Here is a 23599-nt window from a genome sequence, read left to right as displayed (position 1 = left end):
GCATGATATTTGAAAAATAAATGACACTTTGCAGGAAATTCTTACTTGTCAGTGTTATTATAGAGAAAAAAAAGGAAATTACTGAGTTAATAACTACATTAATATATATTATGAAAAAAGTCACATTTTCATAGTCACATTTCAATTCATAATATTGTTTTAAATTAATATAGATAGTCACACTTACCTTGATGTTGCCAGAAATGTTCAAGTGATGACTGCCATGCTTCCACATGTACGCAATACTAGGAAATGTAAACTAAGTAAACTAGAACTACTTCATAGTATGTTAACATTTAGTGCCAATAGGTCACTGATTAATATAAATATTTTAGAGTATCAGTAATGATATTAGGAATTAAAATGCCAAAGGAAAAAAATAGGGAATACAGATTCAACATTTATTTACATAAGATTCAGAAAAAATGTCCCTTACATTTTATAAAAACATGTCTTTTGTGTAAATTGATTAACTATGGAATCTCCACAAAATTTACATGGATTATATAAAAAAAACCCCTTAATACTAAAATATATCATTAAAACAGAATTTTGGCTGTCAGTCAATGTAACAATTCACTGAAACATATACGTTTTATCATGTTCAGAAATCTTATCAAATAAGCTTTCAGTTACATAAAAATATACCTCACAAAAATATGCCTAAATGTTTGTGAGTTTCAAATAAGTTATAGAGATTTGAATGTGTTATATTTACTATAAAAGCATGTTTAATAATTTCACTGTAGTTTATTTGCACAGGCAACCTCATTGAATGTTTTAAAAAAATAGCTTTTAAGTTTGTAACACTCTAAATGACTTTATCTCATTTTCAACACTGCACGCTTATATCAATACATGCAGCATTTTGTGCATTTGACTCTTCCTTTGGAAGTAGCTAATGCATGAGATCAGACTGTTTTTTCAAATATCAATATTTGATTGTGTTTCCTTCCTATATGTATTATAAAGATATAGAAGTCCTCACTGTTGTCTGTCTGAAGTTCAGGTACTCTATCCATATTTGAACATCAATACAAAAAGTCTCAAAAAGAGACAGAACACCTAACAGTCACTCATAATTTCTGAAGATGTTTATCAAATCAGGACACTCTTCTTGCACTGACCAAATACCAGGATAAGTATATAATTTCAAAAAACAAACTTCTAATTCTTTCACACACTTCTTAAAAAAATATATTATAAATCTTAGTTAACACAAAATGTTCTTAAAGAAAGTAAATATGCTCAAAGTAATGAACAAGCATCAGCTTACTCAGTGAATTACCAAAACTCAGTGAATTACCTAAAAATCGTATCTTTTTTACATCTCTTACATTGTCTTGTAGCTTTTTGTTCTGTTTGACTATATAAGCTATGATAAAAATTATTTTCTAAGAGCATGCTTTACTAGCTTAGCCAGCTGGGTCAATCCATCAAGCCTGGAGGAAGCAGATTTTGTTGCATTTAGGTAAGAGGAACTCTCTGCCAAAAGGTTCTTGCTAAATTCCAGTTTTGACAATCACATTTCAAGAATGTCCCTATTTGCCCCTGACTACAGAATTATACAGAAGTTATCTAAGCTTGTTGGGAGTTCAGATGCTATAAAAGTAAGCCATGTGAGAGCAGAACAAGCTATTAAGTGCATTTGTGATTGTAAGACACAGTCACAGTGGTATCGTGTACTCACTCTATAAAAGGAACATATCTAATGTTAGAAACTCTATGAACGTACACATAGTTTCTGATGACACTGTAACTTATGTACTTGTTACTTCTGATGTTTGTTTGAAACAGAAGATGTAGTGACATGACAGTCCAAAAACAATGGGATATGGATGGAGTTTACCAGCTGCATTTGCACAAATACAATTTCTATGACTTAACAATAGATTTAAAATAAGAGAAAAAGATAAGATTTACAAAAAATAATTAACAAAGAGCATAATTCCTATGTCTACAAAAACGTGTTGATAGCAATGGAATTAACACTTATGTGTCATTGCTGGGAATTTAGGAGGTCCACTGAAGTAGAAAATCAGCTATGACAACTGACATTAGCTGACACAATTGTTGGCCAACTAAGAAGACAGGCCAGAGACCAAACTGGCCAGGAAATCTGCATGAAGCTTAGAGATGTAGGTGAGGCAATGTAATGAAGTTTGTATTGGCTTCAGCAATGCAAACAGTCACTATAAGCTAAATTGAGCTTAAATAAACCCCCTTTCTTGTGTAAGCATGAAACTGTGATTTACTTAGCACACTCCAGCTCCTGGGTCATTCCCATGTGTGCTAATCTACCTCTGGCCTTTTCTACCAGCAGATCACCTTTAAATTTCCTGTACCAGTGGAGTCACATGCACTGGAGATAGAGGAGGGCTGTCTGGAGGCACAAAGAGAATGGATATCTGTGTGTCTGAATTTAAAATACCCACAAAGGAGTTATTCTGTACAACAACTACACTCGTGAAGATAAAATTTCATGTATTGTAAACTATTGTACACTACCCACGTGAAAGCATCTGGATTGTGAGGTCATATACTACTTACTTGCTTTGATTACTGCTGAATAGACTAGACTAGACTAGAATAGAATAGAATAGAATAGAAGTTCAGTTGGAAGGGACCTACAATGGTCAGTCTAATCCTAAGCAGTTCATGTAGAACATACACTGTTTCAGTGCATTGACGTTTTAAATTGCAAACCAGGTGCTCAGTGAAGTAAAGCAAGCTAAGGATCTCAGTAACTTGCAGAACTACTGAGCCTCCTTGTAAACTGAACTCTGATTTATATTACACTGCTTAATATGATCATTTGTAGAGAACTATAATTGCATATGGATATAATTTCTACTAAAAGGAAGTCCAGTCTTTTAAGACAGAGTACTTAAAATGGACGCTTATTGCCAAAAAGGGAGATAGATAAGAGATAGGCTATTCTTATCTGCATGATTTGGAATTCTAAGAGGAAGAAAACGTTAAATAGCAAGTGGTCTCGGAAATGCTAAGTCAATTTTACGATTTTGAACTCTGAGTGCATCTCATTTACTGCAGTAGATGTTTCAGTTAACTCTGGCTTCCAAAATATCTGATTCATATTTCTAGAATTCATCTCAGGTTTTGCTTTTACCTTTTTTTCTGTAATAACACTCTGGCTTCCAAAATGCCTGATTCATATTTCTAGAATTCATCTCTGGTTTTGCCTTTAATAGCTCACTCAAGAACACCAAGCTTATATTCGAATATGATAACTTTTTTGAAGATTGCTTGAGATTTTTTTGTTCAAAGTGTGTAACAGCATGACTGAATTTAACTGCATAAAAAATTGTGTCAGGGCTTTGGGGCGTTGGTTTTATTGGTTTGGGGTTTTTTGGGTTTTTTGAGGATGTGCTTTGTCAGATTTAATTTTTACTGTTACACAAGCTAAACAGGGATTCAGTTCATTGAAGTCTCACCATAAGGGAGACAATCCAGGTCATGTCACTGTAAAACAATAATAATCATAAATCCCTCTTCTGTATTTTTTCTGCCAACATAATCCTGAAAAGGCACTAAGACAGTGTTTATAGCTAGGCTGGAAAGATGTTACTTCTTCTTAAAGCATATCCATGAAGACTAAGAATGGAGATAATGGAGAGGAATTGAGCAGTATCTAGGCTGAGTGAGTCAGGTCATTCAAACCATTCCATTTTCTGTAATACTAGAACATTCTGTGAATTAGGATATCTATTTTGCCTAATCCTCCTGCTCTGCTGAATTTCCGTTATTTCAGTTAAATAATTCCATATATAGTTTGGGAATTTTGAAAATTCAACTCAACTGTTGAATAACTTAAACTTATAAAAAATACAATCATCCTACACAGTGCCCAAAGCATGGGGTGGGGGATGGGGGACAGCGGGATTTAGTACTTCTGTGTGTTACGGTATTGAATTTATCAAGATATGGTAGCACTGCCTTGTACTGGGACAAGTTAGCAATTTCCTCTAGCTCCAACAGCATGTTCAATCGTCATCATGGTGAGGTATGAGTAGGAACAGAAACTGCTGAGCTGGGCAGAGGCAGGATCCCCCCAAACCCTAAAGTGCACAAGAAATTAAACACAGCACTGCAGCACTCCACTTTGAATAGGGCCCACTACAAGAAGTAAAAGTAAAAGCTAAATCTTTCTATTTTATTGTCCCAAAAGGATCCTATCCAGGGAATATATTTTGATAAATGTAAACTTATACTCAAAGGGAAAATATGGCCTTCTAAATAACACCAACAACCCATATTATTGCTGCATGCATGCTTGGGGGTCTAGAAATCTCAGGAAGAATAATTCCAGAATTAATTTTATTCAAAAGATAGAGAGGGATAACTACAACGTTGGAAAATCTTGAGTTACTTGAACACAGAGAGAGAGAGAGAGATGAGGTACTTATTCCCAGAGCAGCTCTGCAGTCCTCCAAGACAGAGAGGAAATGTGGTTCTTCTGTATTCTGGAGTTACAGATAAATATTGTTCAGTGCACAACTTAAAGGCTTATATTTTAGCCAGATGCAAGAAGAAAAGATAGAGACAAAGATATTTGTCTCTATCATCTAGTTAAAATGTTTCATAGCACTGAAGGTCACCATGTTACAGCTACTGCAAGTAAAGCCTTTTTTCTGTCTGGGATGCCTGCTTTCTGGTTAACTTGAGACTAGAAGTTTTAGTATCTCAGTTATAGCCAACAGGCAACCAGACTTCTGCCTATAAAAGATGGAGAAACATTGTCTTTATGGTGCCCGCTAAAACCTGGTTTTAAAATTCAAAGGGTGCAGTGTCGTGTGTTAAAACCAGGTCTTTTCAAATCATAAGACTTTTACTAAGTTATAGGATGATCACAAATTCCATTAAATATAATTAAAGTTACATTATATCAGAAGGCAGTAAAAGAAACCCATGTAGTTTATATTCTATTATCTGGACAAATATTCCATGGCTGTATAGATATTTCCTGAGGCCAAACTCAGTGAAGGATAGTTAGGTAAAGTAAGTGGTCCCTAACAATTTTCATTTTTCCTCATCTATGAAGATGTATTTCCAAAATTCAGGCTTTCTTAAACATATGTAATCACTGTTATCGATTCATTCCTAGGATCTCAAACTGGGATTTGTTCCTGCAGTTTAAACCTTGGGAAGCTGATGCTAGCAGGGGCGGCAGCAGTGGCAGCAGTTGCCTCCTGTTGAGAGCAGTGCAAGTCTTGCGAGGTCCCTGAGGGGTGTCTAAGGGAGTTTCTGGGGTTAGCTGATATCTCCCCCTGCCCTTGGGCTGCTGGTGGGGGAGGTATCAGCTAGCAGGAGATAGGTCTCGTGAGAGGGGGTGGGCAAGAGTGGGATGGTGCCGGCTGTCCCCTGACCAGTTCGAACCGCGGGAAGCTGCATATGAGCAGCCCCTGGGGAACACCAGCCACGGGGAACACTGCTAACAGGCTGTGCAAACAGGGACGGTGTCAGCTGGGAGCAGTGTCAGCAGTTTGTGTGGCAGTTTGCGTGGCAGGGCACACGGGAAGAGCTGCCAACTCTGCCAGTGATCAGGCTGCTGCCTGCTCTGCTTGCCCGCAGGCTTAGGCTGCAGCCCTGATGGTCACCCCAGCTAGCTGATGGCTGTGCAAGCCTACCCAGAAGCTTGAGGTCTCCAGGGAATTAGAATTAGAACAACAATGTCTTTCAAAAGAATTATCATTTTATAAGTGGGCTATTTTTTCTGAGAACTGTAAGGAGACTGTGACCTGCTGAAAGAAAGTGGTGTCCACACACCACAACTGCAAGGCTATGGCTGAAACCTGAATGGAAGCAGTACAGCCTACCTACGTTGATGTCTCCAACCAAACAGACCTCCCAAGGACTGAAACAACTGTCCACACCTTATGTTGCGTGGAGCTCCAGTATCTGGAAGTCCCCCTAGCAGCTGAAGGCAGCAGTGGATGTCATAGCTGCAAGTATACCCAGCTGGAGGAATTCCTTGGACAAGTAGTTCTGTTACCAGACCAGCTCAATAAGCACAGTATCCAGGAATGTGAGCAGGAGATCAAAACATGGCACTGTGCACTGAGCGACAGTCTGAGTGACAGCCCTGCCTTAAGGCTGTGCAAGGGGAAGGTAAGCCTGAATCTAACCTTGAGCTGTCTGACACAAGTAACTCACAAGATGAAGGAGACTGGACCCTTGTCTCTGCGCAGGGCAGAAGAAGAATGTTTCCTCATCCCCTGAAGTGCTTGTACATAACAGACACATTGTTTTGGGGTTGGAGAATGAAAGCGTATGAGTAATGGACAGGACCCAGGAAAAGCTAACCATGCAAACTTGATCCAACCACCCACCTGCATTAGAACCACTGCCACCAGAAAAGCATTTAAGGTATTAGGAACTGGAGATTCCCTACTGAGATCCAAAGCACCCATTTGCCATCCAGACAATTTTCTAGATAAGTTTGCTGTCTACCAGGAGCTCGCATTTGTGACACCTCTGAGAGGCTGCCAAGCCTGACGAACCCTACAGAGTAGCATCTGTTCCTACTGTTCCATGTAGGGTCTATTGATACTGCAACAAGGCAACTTAGACTATATGCCCCTCAGAGCAATATTAAAAGGATCAGGAGCACAGGTGGTGTTCTCCTCTATCCTCCCAGTCACAGGAAGTGTTTCAGGAAGGGGGGAGACAAACTGAATAGGTTAATGCCTAGCTGTGTAGCTGGTGCCATACTCAACGTTTTGGCTTCTATGATCATGGATCCCCCTTTCAGAAGCCAGGTGTCTTGGGAGCTGATGGGATTCATCTGACCAAGTGAGGCAAGAGCCTCTTCGCCAACAAGCTGGCCAGACTTATAAGGAAAGCTTTGAACTAGATTTAGCAGGGGAAGAGGATGGAGTTTTGGGTAACAGAGAAGAGCTGGGGGCTGCTGATATATTAGGAAATGCCTGTGAAATGCCTCAAAGGAATTAGGGCATTTTCCTCTAAAAAGGTGACATGGTCAATAGCCGAACTGGAGTGTCTCTATACCAATGCATGCAGCATGGGCAACAAACAAAAGGAGCTGGAAGCCACTGTGCAGCTAGAAAGCCACGATCTAATCGCTGTCACTGAAACATGGTGGGATGAATCACACAACTGGAGCACTGCAATCAATGATTATAAACTGGTGGTGAAGGGCTTACCCTCTACATAAAAAAGTGGATTGACTACACACAGCCATCTTTGAAAAACTGCTGTGAACATGTTGAGAGCTTATAGGTGAAAATCAGAGGCCAAGCCAACAAAGGAAACCTTGTGGTTGGTGTTTACTGCAGGCCGCCCAATCAAAGGGAGGATGTCAATGAAGTGTTCTGACTTCAACTGCAGGAAGCATCATGCTCGCAGGCTCTGATCCTGCTGGGGAGCTTCAGTCACACTGACATCTGCTGGAAGAGCAGCACAGAAAACTGTAAGCAGTCCAGGAGACTCTCAGGAGTGCATCGAGGATAATTTCTTAATCCAGGTGATAGACAGCCCAACCAGAGAAGAAGCATTACTGGACTTGTTGCTTATCAACACAGATAAACTAATAAGAGCAGTCAAGACTGGTGGCAGCGTAGGCTGCAGTGATCATGCCCTCGTGGAATTCACAGTCTTGAGGGATATGGGCCAAGTGAAGACTAGGGTCAGGACCCTCAATTTTAGGAGAGCAAACTTTCAGTTGTTTAAGGAATTAGTAGATGGGACTCCGTGGGAAACTGCCCTCAGGGATAAAGGGGCAGAATAGAGCTGGCAGCTCTTTGAGGTTCATTTTTCTGAGAATGCAAGAGTTCTTGATTCCCATATGTAAGAAATCTGGCAAGGAAGGCAGGAGACCAGATTGCCTCAGTAAGGATCTCCTGATCAAACTAAAGTGTAAGAACGAAATGCACAGGCAGTGGAACCAGGGACATGTATCCTGGGAATAACACAGGGATACTGCCCAGGTGTGTAGGGATGGGATCAGGAAAGCCAAGGCACAGTTGGAGCTGAATTTGGCAAGGAATGTGAAGAATGATAAGATGGGCTTCTACAAGTATGTTGCTCAGAAAAGGAAGATGTACTTCCCCCAATAAGTGAGACAGGAGAACTATTGAAAACCAGCATGGAGAAGGCCGAGGTACCCAACAATTTTCTTCCCCTCAGTTTCACTGGTAAACTCTCTTCCCACACCTGTCAAGTCCCTGAACCTCAAGGCAGAGGTTGGGGCAATGAAGTCCCTCCCATTGTAGGAGAAGATCAGGTCTGAGACTACATGAGGAACCTGAACATACACAAGACCATGGGACCCAACAAGATGTATCCCAGGGTCCTGAGGGAGTTGGCAGATGTAGTCACTAAGCCATTATACTTGAAAAGCTACGGCAGTCAGAGGAAGTCCCCAGTGACTTTAAAAAGGGTAATAAGGAGGACCCTGGGAACTACGGACCAGTCAGACTCACCTGCATGCCCACTAAGATCATGGAACAGATCCTCTTGACAGGCATGTCAAAACATATGGAAGACAGGGAGGTGATTAGAGATAGCCAACATGGCTTCAGCAAGGGCAAATCATGCCTGACTAATCTAGTGGCCTTCTACAATGAAGTGGCTGTATCAATGGACAAGGGAAGAGAAACTGATGTCATCTAGCTGGACTTTTGTAATGTCTTTGGTATGGCCCCCCACAACATTCTTGCAGCTAAATCGGAGAGATATGGGTTTGATGGATGGACTGTTAGATGGATAAGGAATTGGCTGCATGGCTGCTATCCAAAGGGTTACAGTCAGTGGCTCAATGTTCAAGTGGAAACCAGTAATGAGTGGTGTCCCTCAAGGGTCTGTACTGGAACCAATACTATTTAATATCTTCATCAACAACATAGTGGGGTTGAGCGCACCCTCAGTGGGGTTGAGCACATCCTCAAGAGTTACAGTCGTTGGCTCAATGTCCAAGTGGAAACCAGTAACGAGTGGTGTCCCTCAAGGGTCCATACTGGGATCAGTACTGTTTAATATCTTCATTAACGACAAATGATATCTTCAAATATCATTCATTAGGTAGTGGGATTGAGATCACCCTCAGCAAGTCTGCAGACAACACAAAGATGCGTAGTGCAGTTGATGCGCTAGAGAGAAAGGATGCCATCCAGAAGGACCTTGATAGCCTTGAGGAGTTCAACAAGGCCAAGTGCACAGTCCTGCACTTGGGTCAGGGCAATCCCCAGTATCAATACAGACTGAGGGATGAACGGATTGAGAGCAGCGCTGCAGAGAAGGACTTGAGGATAGTTGTGGATGAAAGAATTGGACACGAACCAGTAAAGTGCACTTGCAGCCCAGAAAGCCAACCGTATCCTGGGCTGTATAAAAAGAAGCATGTCCAGCAGGACGAGGGAGGTGATTCTCCACTCTACTCCACTGTCATGAGACCCCACCTGGACTACTGCATCCAGTTCTGGGGTCCCCAGTACAAGAAAGACATGGACCTGTTAGAGCAGGTCCAGAGGAGGGCCACGAAAATGGTCAGAAGGCTGGAACACTTCTATTATGAAGAAAGGCTCCGTTGGAGTTGTTCAGCCTGGAGAAGAGAAGGCTCCTGTAAGACCTTATTGGGGCCTTTCAGTATATAAAGGGGGCTTATAAGAAAGATGGAGAGAGGCTTTTTACCAAGGCCTGTAGTGACAGGACAAGGGGCAGTGGTTTTAAACTGAAAGTGGGTACATTTTGACTGGATAGAAGGAAGGAATTGTTTATGATGAGAGTGGAGAGACATTGGAACAGGTTGCCCAGAGAAGTTGTGGATGCCCCATCATTGGAAATGTTCAAGGTCAGGTTGGACAGAGCTCTGAGCAACCTGATATAGTGAAAGATGACCCTGCTCATGGCAGGGGGGTTGCACTGGATGACCTTGGAAGATCCCTTCCAACCCAACCCATTCTATGATTCTATGATTTGTCCGGCTAATATAATCCAGTGATTATCTATGCAGTCCTTATAGATTTTCTATCTACTACTGTTAATGACACAATATGGACTGAAAGGAAAATAATTTAATGATGTGCCTCAAGAACAGAACTAACATTTATGGTAAGTATAATAACATCCAGTATTCAGGTCCATTCAAGTGATAATTTTCCAGAGAAAGGAAAAAAATCTATATAAAGGGTCTTCAGTAACTCATCTTTGTGATCAATTCAATGCATATTCCTCCATCACAGGATGTGATAATAGTGGTAGAATTATACAACTCTGTCATTAAAGTCAGGTTTGTATGTGTCCTCTTATGTACAAACTTATAAAACAAATGCCACTGAAACACATCAGATTTACAGAAATAAGTATACCTTTCAAAAAGAAGATAAGCCAGACTGAAAGAAATGCATACAAATATTGTCAATCTTCAAATTGTGTGTCATAATAATTATGCTACTTTTTTAACTTTTATGAATAATCATATTTATTTTCCATATGGTTGTTTACCCGAAGAAATTTGTGTTTTCTCTTCCATTTTTTTACTTACGAAGCAAGTAAAAAATACATGAATTTCACCTAACATCTTCCAATGTCTAGGCAGAACCTAATGTGTTCTCAAGGATCACATTTACATTTCACCCAGGAAGAAAAAACAAAAATATGCTCATAAAACACAATTATTCTGATTTTTTAAGTGCTAAACGCATATTCTGAATATCTTCTGTTTTTCTAATTCAAACATAGACCTTCCATAACAAAGAATAAATTCCATAGTGTCTCAAAAGTTACATTTGCCACTGTTGAGAAGCAGTATTTAATGCCAAATATAACACTGTATTTTTCCTAATTAATTTAAAATCCTCACAGTTATTATTTTTCAGTTTCTTATATGAATGTCTCTGTATTGTACCTTTTTTCCTTAATTCCACAACATAAAAACATAGCCTGCTGTCTTTTTTGTTTGTTTTCAATATAAATACATAAAATAGGAATTCATTGATGCAAATATTGCATTTTTTCCTTTAGACTGATACAAGGCAGCTGGACAATGAAACATTTTAAACTACATATAATCATCTGTATTCTTCAACAATTTTAGTTTTATGAAACCAAGAGAAAACCTTTTAAGAGATACATTAAATAATCTTTTTTACAGATAAATAACTATTACCAAGTTCCTGGGTATACACTTTATTTGACAGCAACAACAACAATCCTTTTTTTTTTTAAGAGTCTTGAGTTCTTCATTTATATTTTTACTTTCCTTTTTTTATTTTTTTTTCTTTTTTGGGTCTATTTCTGAGTACCAAGTTTGCATGTATAAATAGACCAAAATATCTTTTTATATTTCTGGCTTTATGTTTAAATCTGACTCTAACAGAAAAAATGCTCTTTTATATTTAAACAAGAGTCAAAATAAGGGACAATAAAAAAATTCTCAGTACGCTGATGAGCTAGAACATTGTTGAAACACATTAACCACATTAATAGATAACTCAGCAAAAGAAGTTTCCTGTGTTCCAAAATACTATATGCCAAGAATATAGATCAGATTTGCTATCAAGAAAAACAAGATTAAAAATCTTTGTAAAAGCCATTGTAAATAAATAAATTAAAAAAACACAAAAAAATTACTATACATTACCTTGTGTATCTAAAATGCTGGAAATATGAGCATCCTAGTAGTCTATATGCCATTCTATACATACTACATGCTTTTTCATTAAGATTGAAATATTTCTAATGTATGCTATTATGAGCAAATTTTAGCTTAATTTTCTATGGAAAAGTAGAACTTCAATAAATAAACCTTCATTTCAAGAAACACCTGGCACATATAAACATCCAGGAGTCAGAATCACAGAGAAGGCAGAAAAGATTTTTGGTCTGTTGTCATGGATCTAAGGTTATTTTGTTATTCAATCTAATGCTGACAGAAGAATATTTATAATGTCAAGAAGATGCAGCTCTTGTTCTGTTTGAAAGACAGAAGTATTAATTTCTCTCAATATTATAATTCATTATTATGGAGTTCATTGTATTTAGGAAGGTAATTTTACATTACTCCTTGAAAACCCCTGACTCCATTTTACCTACAACATAAAATTCATCAGTGTATATATCCTGTTCTGTTTGTATTGAAGATGTACCTCTACATCTTCTGCCCTAAAAGCAAATTTGCAGACAAAAATAATAAATACAGATAAATAGTAACATTTTCCCCCTTCCTACCATTACCAACTGTTTTGAAACTGGAGAGTACTCATTCTTGATTAATTTTCTTCTTTTTTTTTTTTTTACATGGAATGGAGAAGATTTTAATGAGAACAAAATACACGTTCTCAAAACTTGTTAAATCACTGGGACAAGAGCGAATATGATATGATGACAAATTTAACATAAACCAGCACTAACATAATTATAAATATCCAGTCATTTTTGTCTAAGGTGAAGGCAGCTGTCAAAAAGAAGGGAACATGTAGCCTAGCCCAGTTTCCATAAAATATTGAACAGAATTCTAAACAAATATAATACAGTCAAACTATCCACCAGCAAGAATGTTCTGTTTTAAAACCAAAACTGGCCCAAGGATCTGTGATCGATCAGTAGATAAATTAAGTAATAAAATATTTCTATGCAATTGGTGATGAAGAAAAGAGTCACTTACCTAAAACCCCCAGCCTGTAATTGAGAGTGACAACAATGACATTTCCATAACTTGCGAGAATGCTGCCATCAATCATATTGCCAGTACCCTCCATGTAAGATCCACCATGGATGTAGACCATAACGGGTTTCTTGCTGTTCTGATCATGAATGTCTGAAAAAATTCAAGTAAGGAAAACATAATAAAGTAATAAAAAATAAGGAAATATGGCATTAGGAATTTATAACAGTGCTAAAAATATTCTTAATTATTTCCTATGTTTTCAATGTCATCACCACCACTTTAATCAGCTAGCTTACACAGTTTAGGATCATCCTACAAGCCTATTATTTATGGTTTGAATATCTCTCTTGATTACTTCAAATACTATTTCTTCTGAAATGTTCTCAGAACACTTGAAATGCCTTCAATATTACAAGTAATTTAATTTGAATATAGGTGTCTAAAAGCCTAAAGAGAAAAATCAAATTATGGAATAATCTTGTCTTTTTTTAGGATATTCTGATTCAAGCATATGCCAATTTAGAAATATCTGTACATTTAATAATAAAATTACAATAATATTCCATACTTTCCATTCCTCACTGAGACATAATTGTTGAAATTATATTCCCAATAGTTCAGTAAGAAATAATATCACAAAATCAAATTGTTCTGATAGAAGTAAACACAGTAAACTGTTCCTTCTTTCAAATAGCCTAGGAGTTAACAAAAATAATTTATGTGAATTCATGGCCCAGATTTTTTGTATTTAAAGCAAATTATTTCTTTTGTGTTGTACTTTTCCTTGTCATGGTAGCTAAGCCTTAAAGAACAGCCTTGAATTAATGCTCCTTAATGGTATGGCTGATCTTTTGTATATACAAAAAAGCTCTTGACTACTTTCAAACAGATAAACAGCTGGGTCTTTATTTCTAAAAGAAAGTTAAATGAAGTTGATAGTAATATTTTCATACTTCAGAGTGAGTTACAAAGATTCACTAATCAATGATTTGGGGTATATTTAGGACTGGATTCATGTATCTTTCTCTAATAACCAAAAAGTTGGGCTCCTGACCCCAGGGATGGTTCAGACTACCTAAATTAGGAAGTTATGTTCTCTACAGAAACAGTGGGAACAGGGGCTAAGCTCCTTTAAAAAGCAGAGGGCAATTCAGCAAGCTGCTGCTAGATATATATATATCTTTTACAAACAATTTGGTGTATCTGCATGTGGAATAGGAGCACTTCTTTCAATCATATAGTACAACATGCAAGGGAAAGCAGAGTCTCTGACTATTCAATCAATATTGAAAACAAAACAAAAAAAAAGCTGTGTTCTCTTTTGGGTAGGATAGGTACATATTGAACAGTGGAAAAGGGAAGCGGATGAAACAAAAGATGAACTAAATATCTAGAGGTAAGGGACCTGCATTTGAAAGCCTTCCAAAACTCTTCCCCCTCCTCAGGTTTGTTAGGAAATACTCTAAGATACCAAAAATGTGATCAGCAATGAGGCACCACATGTATAATATTTTGTATATGTGGAACTAATTTGAGCATATTTAAAGGTAAATTATGACTGGTCATATTCCTATGGCCCACTTTTACTTTACTGATGTGTATGCACTACTTTAAATATAAAAACTTGTCAGCTGAGTGCACAGAACATATGTTCAGGCTCCGATGTACACCTGTCTGTCAGAGTTTAAGGCTTCTCGTAGAACCCGCCTTCTTTACATAAAAAGATACATACTTTATATGTTGTATTATATGTGTTGTGTTTAAGCAGCAGAACAAAAGGTTTTGTGATAAGATCTTTTTAACTATTGTGACTATAAGAGTAGCGCAGCCATTAAGCAGATCATATAAAGCAATGAGGTACATTCCAGTGGATGTACTTTTATTATTTTCAGCATTTTCAGCAAAGTACATGAAAGTGTTTCTTCTCTGAAGGCTCAGCTAAGCCATCAAAAAATGAAAGCAACAATTATTTCACACAATTATTTGTGTTACTCAATTACCTTTCCCTTCTCTCTCCAAAGTCTCATGGCATGATTTGTTGTATTTAATCTTTCCTTATTACATAGTTCTACCTCAGGATTGAATCTTTCACTGCTGAAGTCAATGGGAGGTTTCCTCTTCCCCTTCAATGGGAACGTGATTAGCTTCAACATAAAGGAAATGAGCTCCATGCTTTATGTGCTTAGATCTAAAGTGGATGCCCTTGTTAATCATGAAACACTAATGTCTTACATTTTAAGAAGTCTGAATAATAATGTATTCATAATCCAATATCTATCTTAAGTTTTTAAAGCAGTTTTGGTTTTGCTTGTTTCTTATCTTTTGCTTTAAAATTAACTACAGAATCTGGTATAGCAAATGATAATAACATAATTTAAAAAAATCGTATGTTTCACAGAAATAGGAAGGTGATATTCAGAAAATAACAGTTATTTTTGAGTATTCTACACAGCATTTTTGTGTTATAAGAAATAGTGTAATTCAGCAATGAAGGTGGTACAGTAGAGGGCAACCAGTGTGAATCAAAGACCAGAGAATTTTATTACAGTATTTTATATATGGATAGAGTAGCTATAATTTAGCTGAACTCCCAGGAAAAGAGAAAATAGTGTCCTCACTGCAGTATGCATGATTTTAAGGGGAACAGAGAGGACAAATGTTTCAAAGTTATTTGAACTGATGTCAGATAGAAGAAAACAGGAAAAAAGACATGGAATAACACTTTGGATTGGCCAAGCATGAGAGGAATAAGAAACATATTGCTCCAAAAACAGACCAGTAAACTACCCAAGGTTGTTATCTTCTCAATTAATTTGAAAATATTTTTCTTAATTTGGTAGATATATAAAGTAAAATAAACTGTCAGTGTAACTTAAATGAAAAGGAAGGGTGAGAACAGAGGAAGATTTCATGACTTCTTTCTATTTCAGTGCATCCTAAATAGCTTTGCTGTGCCAAGGCAAGAAAAAAGTATTTCCTTGTAAAACTTTTTGGGGATATTTCACTGTGAACTTTAACATTTCCTTTCAGGGAATCCAATCCAACTCTGAAAGAAGTCAATGAAAATGATTGTCATTGATTTCAGTGGGAATGTGGTCAGAGTCAGAACAAATGTATCTCAGAGGCTAGCTGATTACAGGAAAAAAACAATAAAGCAACATCAACAGCTTCCTTTATTTTTGTGTCCTGAAATAAACCACATCCTGTGAGAAAAAAATAAATAAGTAAATAAAAATAGCAAAGACAAAGCACAATTCAACTGCATCAATGTACAGCATGTACACTGGGGAAACAGTGGAAGTGAAAGGAAGGATATATGTGAGTTTTTTCATGAATTTCAAACAGGTGAATTTACTAAATGTGTAGGAGGGAAAAGAGCACATGCATGTTTTTAAATTCCATTTTCTCAACCTAAGAAAGAATAGGGGGGAAAAAATATGTGGTTTCAAATAATATTTATGTTACTCACTTCACACATATTTAGGAATAACCTTTGCACCTATGTCACAGGGGAACTGCAGTCATCTATATGCTAATTTGGATTTTTAAAAGAAAAACAATGAAAGGAATTTCTAAAGAAGAAAATAAAGCAGCACACTGAAGTGTGCTTCTGCAAATAAAGGACTAAAAATCATGTTGAAATAACAGCAATAACAATAACAATAATTATTATTATAATAAAAAATAAAAAGTTTATGTTCATGCATCAGGGTCGAGTTTTGAAAAAACAAAAAATACCTTCATCTTCACCACGATCATTACTGGTTATATCATCTGCGCTTTTCTTTGTGTTGGCTCCTGGGATCATAGTGAGGAGGAGAATAAAGGGAAAAAAGAGAATTCAAAAACAGCAGGTTCTCAAAAATAAAAAAAAACCACTAGTACAAAAAAAAGAAAAATGTAACAAAAATGTCAAAATCTGTTACATTTGAAATTGAAAAACAAAAAAGATGCAAACTGCACATAAACATAAAATGTCAAGAAGAACAAATTGAAAGTATTTGAAAAAATGTATCGTATTCTGTGACAATGCAGTTACTTCAGTTAAAAGTGATTTCTGCAAAAACAAAATTAATGTGCTATTAAAAAAGAATAATATAAACCAAAAAAGTATATTAAAAAATTTACCAAATTATGTTTTCTACAAAAGAAATGCAATTTATTTCATTCTGTTCTGTAACCTTGAAGAAATAATGCCTTCAGTCACTATCTTCAATGACTTAACATTTTATTCATCTTCATTAGGATGTATTAAGAATTAGCCACAGCCTGAATTTTAGATGGAACCAATGCAAATAAAATTATCATTGAGTCTTACATGACTTGAATGGACCAAGACAAACCATAAAGACCTCCTTAAAATTTAATCTTGCTTCCCATATGAGCAAAAATATATTTAACACAAAAGACTGTAAACAAAGGTGAAACAGAGTTGAGTCAATCCCAGACATGAAATTGGTCCAAAAGTAGCCTTGGTTCATATTATTTCACATTTCATGCTCTTTACTAAAACCTAGAAATTAACTGAAAACAGTTACTTACCATGATAAAGAACTTGCACTTATTTATTAGAAGATTTAGTAAAGAATACATTTTAATTTGTATTCAATATGCTTTCTCAGAATACTTTTGAGGTATATACATGCGCACACACACACACACACACACACATACACACACGTGTCCATACATGCCATAGCCTGTACTTATGGAAGCAAGAGGAAGTAAACAGTTTTCCCCACCCCTCTCCTTGGGCAATATTTCTGTTTTCTGACTAAAAAAAAAATGACACCAAGCTATCCTTGCACCCAACGTTTCATTATACTGTGCTTACTCCTGTAGGAAGTAGCCTTCTGTAATGTAAAAAGTTACTTGATAAAGAGTGAAATATGCATCGGAAACTCAATTGCTAATTTAGTTTAGAAATGAAATATGGCTACTAAACAAATAAAATGGTCTAAGTCACCACTCTAACTTTTTTTTTCCTGAATGGTCTTTATTTGGAAGTGTGTTTTCAAGCCATACTGAAAAAGAACAGTATGCTTTATTAACTTGTTTAGGTATGAATTAGTATTAGCTAATTGTTTGTGTATGAAGTCTGAATATGTCACAGAGACATCATATTTAGCTAAAATAATTATATTATTACTTCCTTTTATTCTACTATTTAAAATGTCCCTATATCACTCAAAATTCAAGATTTCAAGTAAATCTCAGTCCATGATTGTAAGACAGAATGTGGTTAATTGTTAATAATGTACTTAAGATTTGTTAATATACACAGTTTTGGGTTCTGTGCACTGGTTTGCTTGTCTTCTTGATACAGACAGAATACAGATTTTCTATAGAAATTTTCTGGAAACACTGCCATTACATATGCAGTGACAGTGACTAGTGAGTCAAAATGTGAAAAGCAGTGGCTGAGACTCCATCTCCACACAAAGCCTGTATCTTCAATGCAGTTGTACACAAGTTATTGTGTATGTAGTACACGAATGCATTCAATTATATGTATTCAGTACATAATTAACTAGGTAAAATATCACTGTCAATGAAATACAGATGTTCTCTAATCAATTTCTCTGAGAAATGTTAGATACAGGCTCTAAATCTCAGTCACTGTCCAAGTTTTGCCCTTTTTTAAAATACTTTTCCAAATTAGTTTTAGCGCAATGAAGGTTGAATCTTGTCTCAAGTGCTACCCAAATAAAATTAATTTTGTATTTAGATAAACCAAGTACTCCACCCATAAAGTGCCCTTAAACTATTTTTGATTCATGTAAAAAATTAATGAGTAAAAATTATTCATAGACAATATATCCACCTAGACACAAGTTTGAAAGCACATAACAGAAGAAATTTTGATATTAGTTCTCCCAGTGAGGTAGTCTTCTAACTGTTTGACAAAAAAAATATTATAATTGTATGCCAAATATAAAATCAACTACCACATATCATTCCTATGAATTTAAAAATAACAAAATCAATGTGACCACATATTTATAGTGCTTGTAGACAAAAACTGTATGTGCAATTATTTAGACTGTAATCCATATTTAAAGTACTTTGAGTGAAAGAAGTAGATGGGTCCCAAAACATTTTAGTTCACCTACTGCCCCAAAATCATCAATATATATATCAGTAACATATTGCAAGGATTTTCTCTCTAATGTGCTTCCTGAAGTGACTCTGGTTCAGTGTAGTTCAGAAAGAACAACACAAGTCTAATGAGAATTTAGAAAATGTCACCACACCATGCTACTAGATGTGATGAGACACAAATATCACATAACACAGGTATGTGACATAGGTTACCTGCAATATTTGAAACATTCTTTATTTCTTTTTTCATTCTTCACAGCTTGAAGAAATCATAGAGCAACCAATTTTCAGAACAACTTAATATAATCTTAAAATTTATTTAATTACAATGTGAGTGGGAATGCTGTTTCTCCTACATGATGTGGAACAATCTTTCATTTGCCTATTGGTAACTGAAATATGTTTTTATAACTAAGTTCTTGGGTTTGAGGGGTTTTTAAATTCATTTTGAGATCTGCTAAAATGGCTTATATCAATGAGTTCTCAAACTGGGTTTCTGTGTTCCTACCACATTGGATTTTTTTCATACTGTGGGTACTAGCCATAGAGTCATAGAATCACAGAATCATTTAGATAGAAGAGACCTTTAAGATCATTGAGTCCAACTGTTAACGTAGCACTGGCAAGTCCCACTAAACCATGTCCCGAACTGCCACATCTACATGTTTTTTAAATACCTCTAGGGATGGGGGCTCAACCACTTCCCTGGGCAGCCTGTTCTAATGCTTGACCACTCTTTCAGTAAAGAAATTTTTCATAATATCCAATCTAAACCTCTCTTGACACAACTTGAGGCCATTTCCTCTCGTTCTATCGTTAGCTACTTGGGATAAAAGACTTGACACCGACCTTGCTACAACCTCCTTTCAGGTAGTTGTAGAGAGCAATAAGGTGTCCCCTCAGCCTCTGCTTCTCCAGGCTAAACAACCCCTGTTCCCTCAGCCATTCCTCATAAGACTTGTGCTCCAGACCCTTCACCAGCTTCGTTGCCCTTCTCTGGACACGCTCCAGCACCTCAATGTCTCTCTTGTAGTGAGGGGCCCAAAACTGAACACAGTATTCGAGGTGCGGCCTCACCAGTGCTGAGTACAGGGGGGATGATCACTTCCCTAGTCCTGCTGGCCACGCTATTTCTGATACAAGACACATGGGTAATTATGTTAGTATGGAACTGTTCGAGGAGAACATAAGTGTTATTGCTGGAATTATTTCAGTAGCACCAAAAACACTTAAGATACTGAAGAGCATTGTTTAGAAAAATTATACTGATCTTTTGAAAACATAAGCTTCCAAAAACACATTATCTCATACAGAGAGGAAAAATTGGAATTTTCCAACCACGTTGTCTGGTTTTTTGTTAAAAATGTTGATTCATTTGTCCTGAAACTTCTATAAGAGATGGTATTCCCTGTCATAAGAAAAAAAAAGACTTGCTATCCCTCTAAGGTTAGCTTAAGGTTGAGCTTCAAGTCATTAATCTAGGAGACAGAATGGGAATGTGACTCGGAATCTCCCGTGGCTCAGAATTCCCTGCCTGCACCGACTGCTTGTCCGACAGACCAGTGCTTCCCTCTGCTTTGGGGCTTCTTTTGGGGTGTTCAGGGTTGGGGCATTTTTCTTCCCCATATATATGAAAATCACAGGAGCACCAATTTTAGCCTTAGATTCCCATGCACCAAGCGAACATTATTACTGTGTTATAGTATTGGTCCTTCTGCAGTCTAAGAAGTGTTTACTCATTCATCCCATGTGAAACATAGATGGTAAATCTTAACTGCAATCCTGAAAACAGCAGTAGAGAAGGGCAGATAGCAGTGGTGATCTAGTGCATTAAAGACTGAATTCCAGGAGTATCTCTATTGATTAACCTAGGGTTTGACTGGAGTTCTTGGTTTGTAAGGTTTGTGTTTCACTTTTCATACTGATGAAAAGTACCAAAGAAAAATATTTCAGAATGTTAATAGGTTGGGAAATTATTTTCCAAATGGTCAAGGCCAGGAATTATTTAATTACATATATTAAATATGCTGTAGATATCATAGCTCTACTGAAGATTACATTTGTATAAAAGTTCATCTTTTAGAAAGTTCTAAGAGGCCTTATTGTTAATGACAACTAGAAAAAGATGTGACTTCATAACATATAATAAATGCCAGGTGACCTCTTTTCATTTGTCCTACAATTCCATTCATTGCTGAGTGAAAAAGGCATTGTGTAATTCCTTACTGAACTCTGTCAAACCTCTTTTGTAAAGGATTTTTGCTTGCCAGAATTTTTTTTTTGGGGGGGTATAGTGTGATAGTACACATACAGAATAACGCAGGCATATATGAGCCAGTTCCAAACTAAAGCCAGTTAATGTAGTCACAATAAAGTAGGGTTTCATGTGGGCTACCTTTTTTCCTCCCTAAGAAGCTCTATGTGCAATGCAGTTGTAAACTTTAATTCAGTAAACATCTCTCTTTAAAAGATTTTCATTCTGAAATGCTGACCCATGTGCTAATTAACTTTTTAAAAATACTTGATTTCATTTATCTATGGATGTAAAGTCACCTTGTATTCCTAGGTTCATTCTCAATGCCATGCATGCATCTATCACAAATGACAAAGTCACCCCACTGTAAGCACATCCTCTGGCTCGCATTTCCTTTGTTAATGAATAAAAATCTCATTCAGAAACAGATTTTCTGGGGTTGCAAGTCTTCCCCAATGTATTCACAGTTTACGGTACATCTTCCTCCATTCAGATAATATGCATCGTCTATATGTAATGTAGTCAGGTCCCATGCATGCAGTTTACCAATGCCTGCATTTTAGGTATCCATTCTGAAGCCTCTAATGGCAGCAAAAAATAATCCACTACTGCTTAAGCTGATGCCATGTCTTTGCATTTTATATGTAATTGCTCCATCTGTCACACAGTATACCTTTTGACCCCATTTAGTTTTGGGAAAGAGCTCAGTTTTCAAAAATCACACAGCACATTATTAGTTGTATGACCTCCCAGTTTCACGTAGAGCATGCTCAACCTTCTGGAAACTTCCAGCTCAAACCAGATCAATACAGGATTTAATAGTCGTTCTCTCACTTATATGTCTTATTTATACAGCCATTTCAATAGATCTTGAAAGCTCTTGGTTTCCCATCCCATGAGAACTACTATAATTTTACAATCAGCTCAAGTCAACAGTTCATTACAGTCTCAAGGGAGCAATAGTAAAGCAGAACTGTACTTTCCTTTCTGCATTGCTCCCAAGACTGGTGGGTTAGCTTTACCCTGAGTCTCACTTAGTGCACAATCCTTAAGTCATTTCATGTCCAAAAAGACGGGTTTATCAGTGGGGGAGTTTGGCCGTCATAACACTGTCCCTGGCTCACGGCTATGGCCAATGTTCTCCAGCTACCTTTATAGTTACACCAAGAAGTTCTCATTTGGCAGCTGAAGAAAGATCCAAAGAGACAATTGGCATTTCAAATAAAAGCGGAGGTAAACGATTATTGAGAATTACAGCTTGTCAAACTGTCTTAGAAGTTGACTGCAGATCACCTACGTTAGGAAAGATCACAGAGAAAGGCAACATATCTATCGATATACCTGTATTTTTTGAAGCCTGTTGATTTGAATTGGAGAAAGAGAAATATCTGCATATTGTCTAGATTTAAATAACCATTATTTCTTAATTATTTACTAAATACTGGCAACATGTGTGTGCAATTGTGTGTAGGTGTATACATATGTGCAAATATATACACATATATGTACATGAAAATGCTCTATATAGTTAATAGTCTCCCAGAACGAACACAGGTTTATTCTCTGGCACTCCCTTCCCATAATGGTGTTAAAACGAAATTATAATCTGTCAACAGTGTGCATAACTCCAGCAAACAGCCACATTAAATGATTTCAAAGCGGTCCTTAGCCATAAATTAGATGCCTTCCATTTCTCTCCTAAATAGTATGAAGACTTAGATTCCTACTGTTCTAGGTAGTTTTTAATGTGGAAGCCAATGAAAGCTCAGAATTTTACTTAAATTTGCCTGAATTAGATTTGTTTGGTTTTGTTTTATTTCCTATATTATCACTGAATAGCAGAAGACACATGCTTACAGTGGCCATTATTCTGATACCATTAACAATAACAACAACAAAATTTGGGTTGCAACTGCTAACTCTGTATAGCAGCAACATTTAACTAAGGAACATGTAACATAATTGAATTTGTGTTCTTAATGACTCCAGCTGCAACACAGACACAAAAAAATTGCTAGAATTCCAGACCACAGCAAATGTGTAGATGCTGCTATATAGCCAGGAAATGCTTCTTTTCAAGAAAAGAGAATTAAATGAAAATTTTGTGTCATATTTGAAATTGGATGGACTATAAGAAAATGCAGCAAAAATCCTCACAGTTTTGTGTTCCATGCATTAGCGAGGATTAAAATAAAAAGAAAATGCTATTTCACAGGCTTCTTTCAAATAGTTTTAGAGAACCAATAAAAAAATCTACATAGACACTTCTATTGACGAAGAAAAATTCTGAAGTTCAAAAAGAGGTTGCATAAAAAATATAGAATTCTATTACTTCAGCTCTGTATTCTACGTTACCTACAGTTTTCAATTACATGATTACACATACCTTTGTTTTCAGAAAAATTGCTTGCATCTCTCTGTGCATTAACTGTTCCATGTACAGAGAATGAAAGCAGGATGAAATTCTTAATATTTTATAAATGGCAGTACTCTGTACACTATTCCTCCCAAATAAAGACAGAAATAATGACTACTCCATGCCCTAAATTCTGTTTTCCCACAAGCTGTTTTCGTGGACAACAAGTGCATTAAATCAG

The 23599-nt window shown here is 36.6% G+C and overlaps 1 protein-coding gene across 3 annotated transcripts in view; it reads right to left on the bottom strand.

Moving 5' to 3' along the window:
• NLGN4X (neuroligin 4 X-linked) overlaps positions 1 to 23599 on the bottom strand; it is a 137708-nt gene that overhangs the window by 72042 nt on the left and 42067 nt on the right. For 2 of the 3 annotated variants that reach the window (XM_075491908.1, XM_075491910.1), the window contains 2 exons: positions 16385 to 16444; positions 12644 to 12796 (listed from right to left, as the gene is read on the bottom strand). In XM_075491908.1, coding sequence (XP_075348023.1) covers positions 12644 to 12796; positions 16385 to 16444 — 213 coding nt within the window. The remainder of the gene's footprint in view (positions 1 to 12643; positions 12797 to 16384; positions 16445 to 23599) is intronic. The other variant, XM_075491909.1, reaches the window with a different exon arrangement.

This window comes from Mycteria americana, chromosome 1 (assembly GCF_035582795.1).
Source record: "Mycteria americana isolate JAX WOST 10 ecotype Jacksonville Zoo and Gardens chromosome 1, USCA_MyAme_1.0, whole genome shotgun sequence".
Taxonomy (NCBI): domain Eukaryota; kingdom Metazoa; phylum Chordata; class Aves; order Ciconiiformes; family Ciconiidae; genus Mycteria; species Mycteria americana.
The sequence above is the reverse complement of the archived record's forward strand: the minus strand, read 5'-3'. Positions and strand labels throughout refer to the sequence as shown.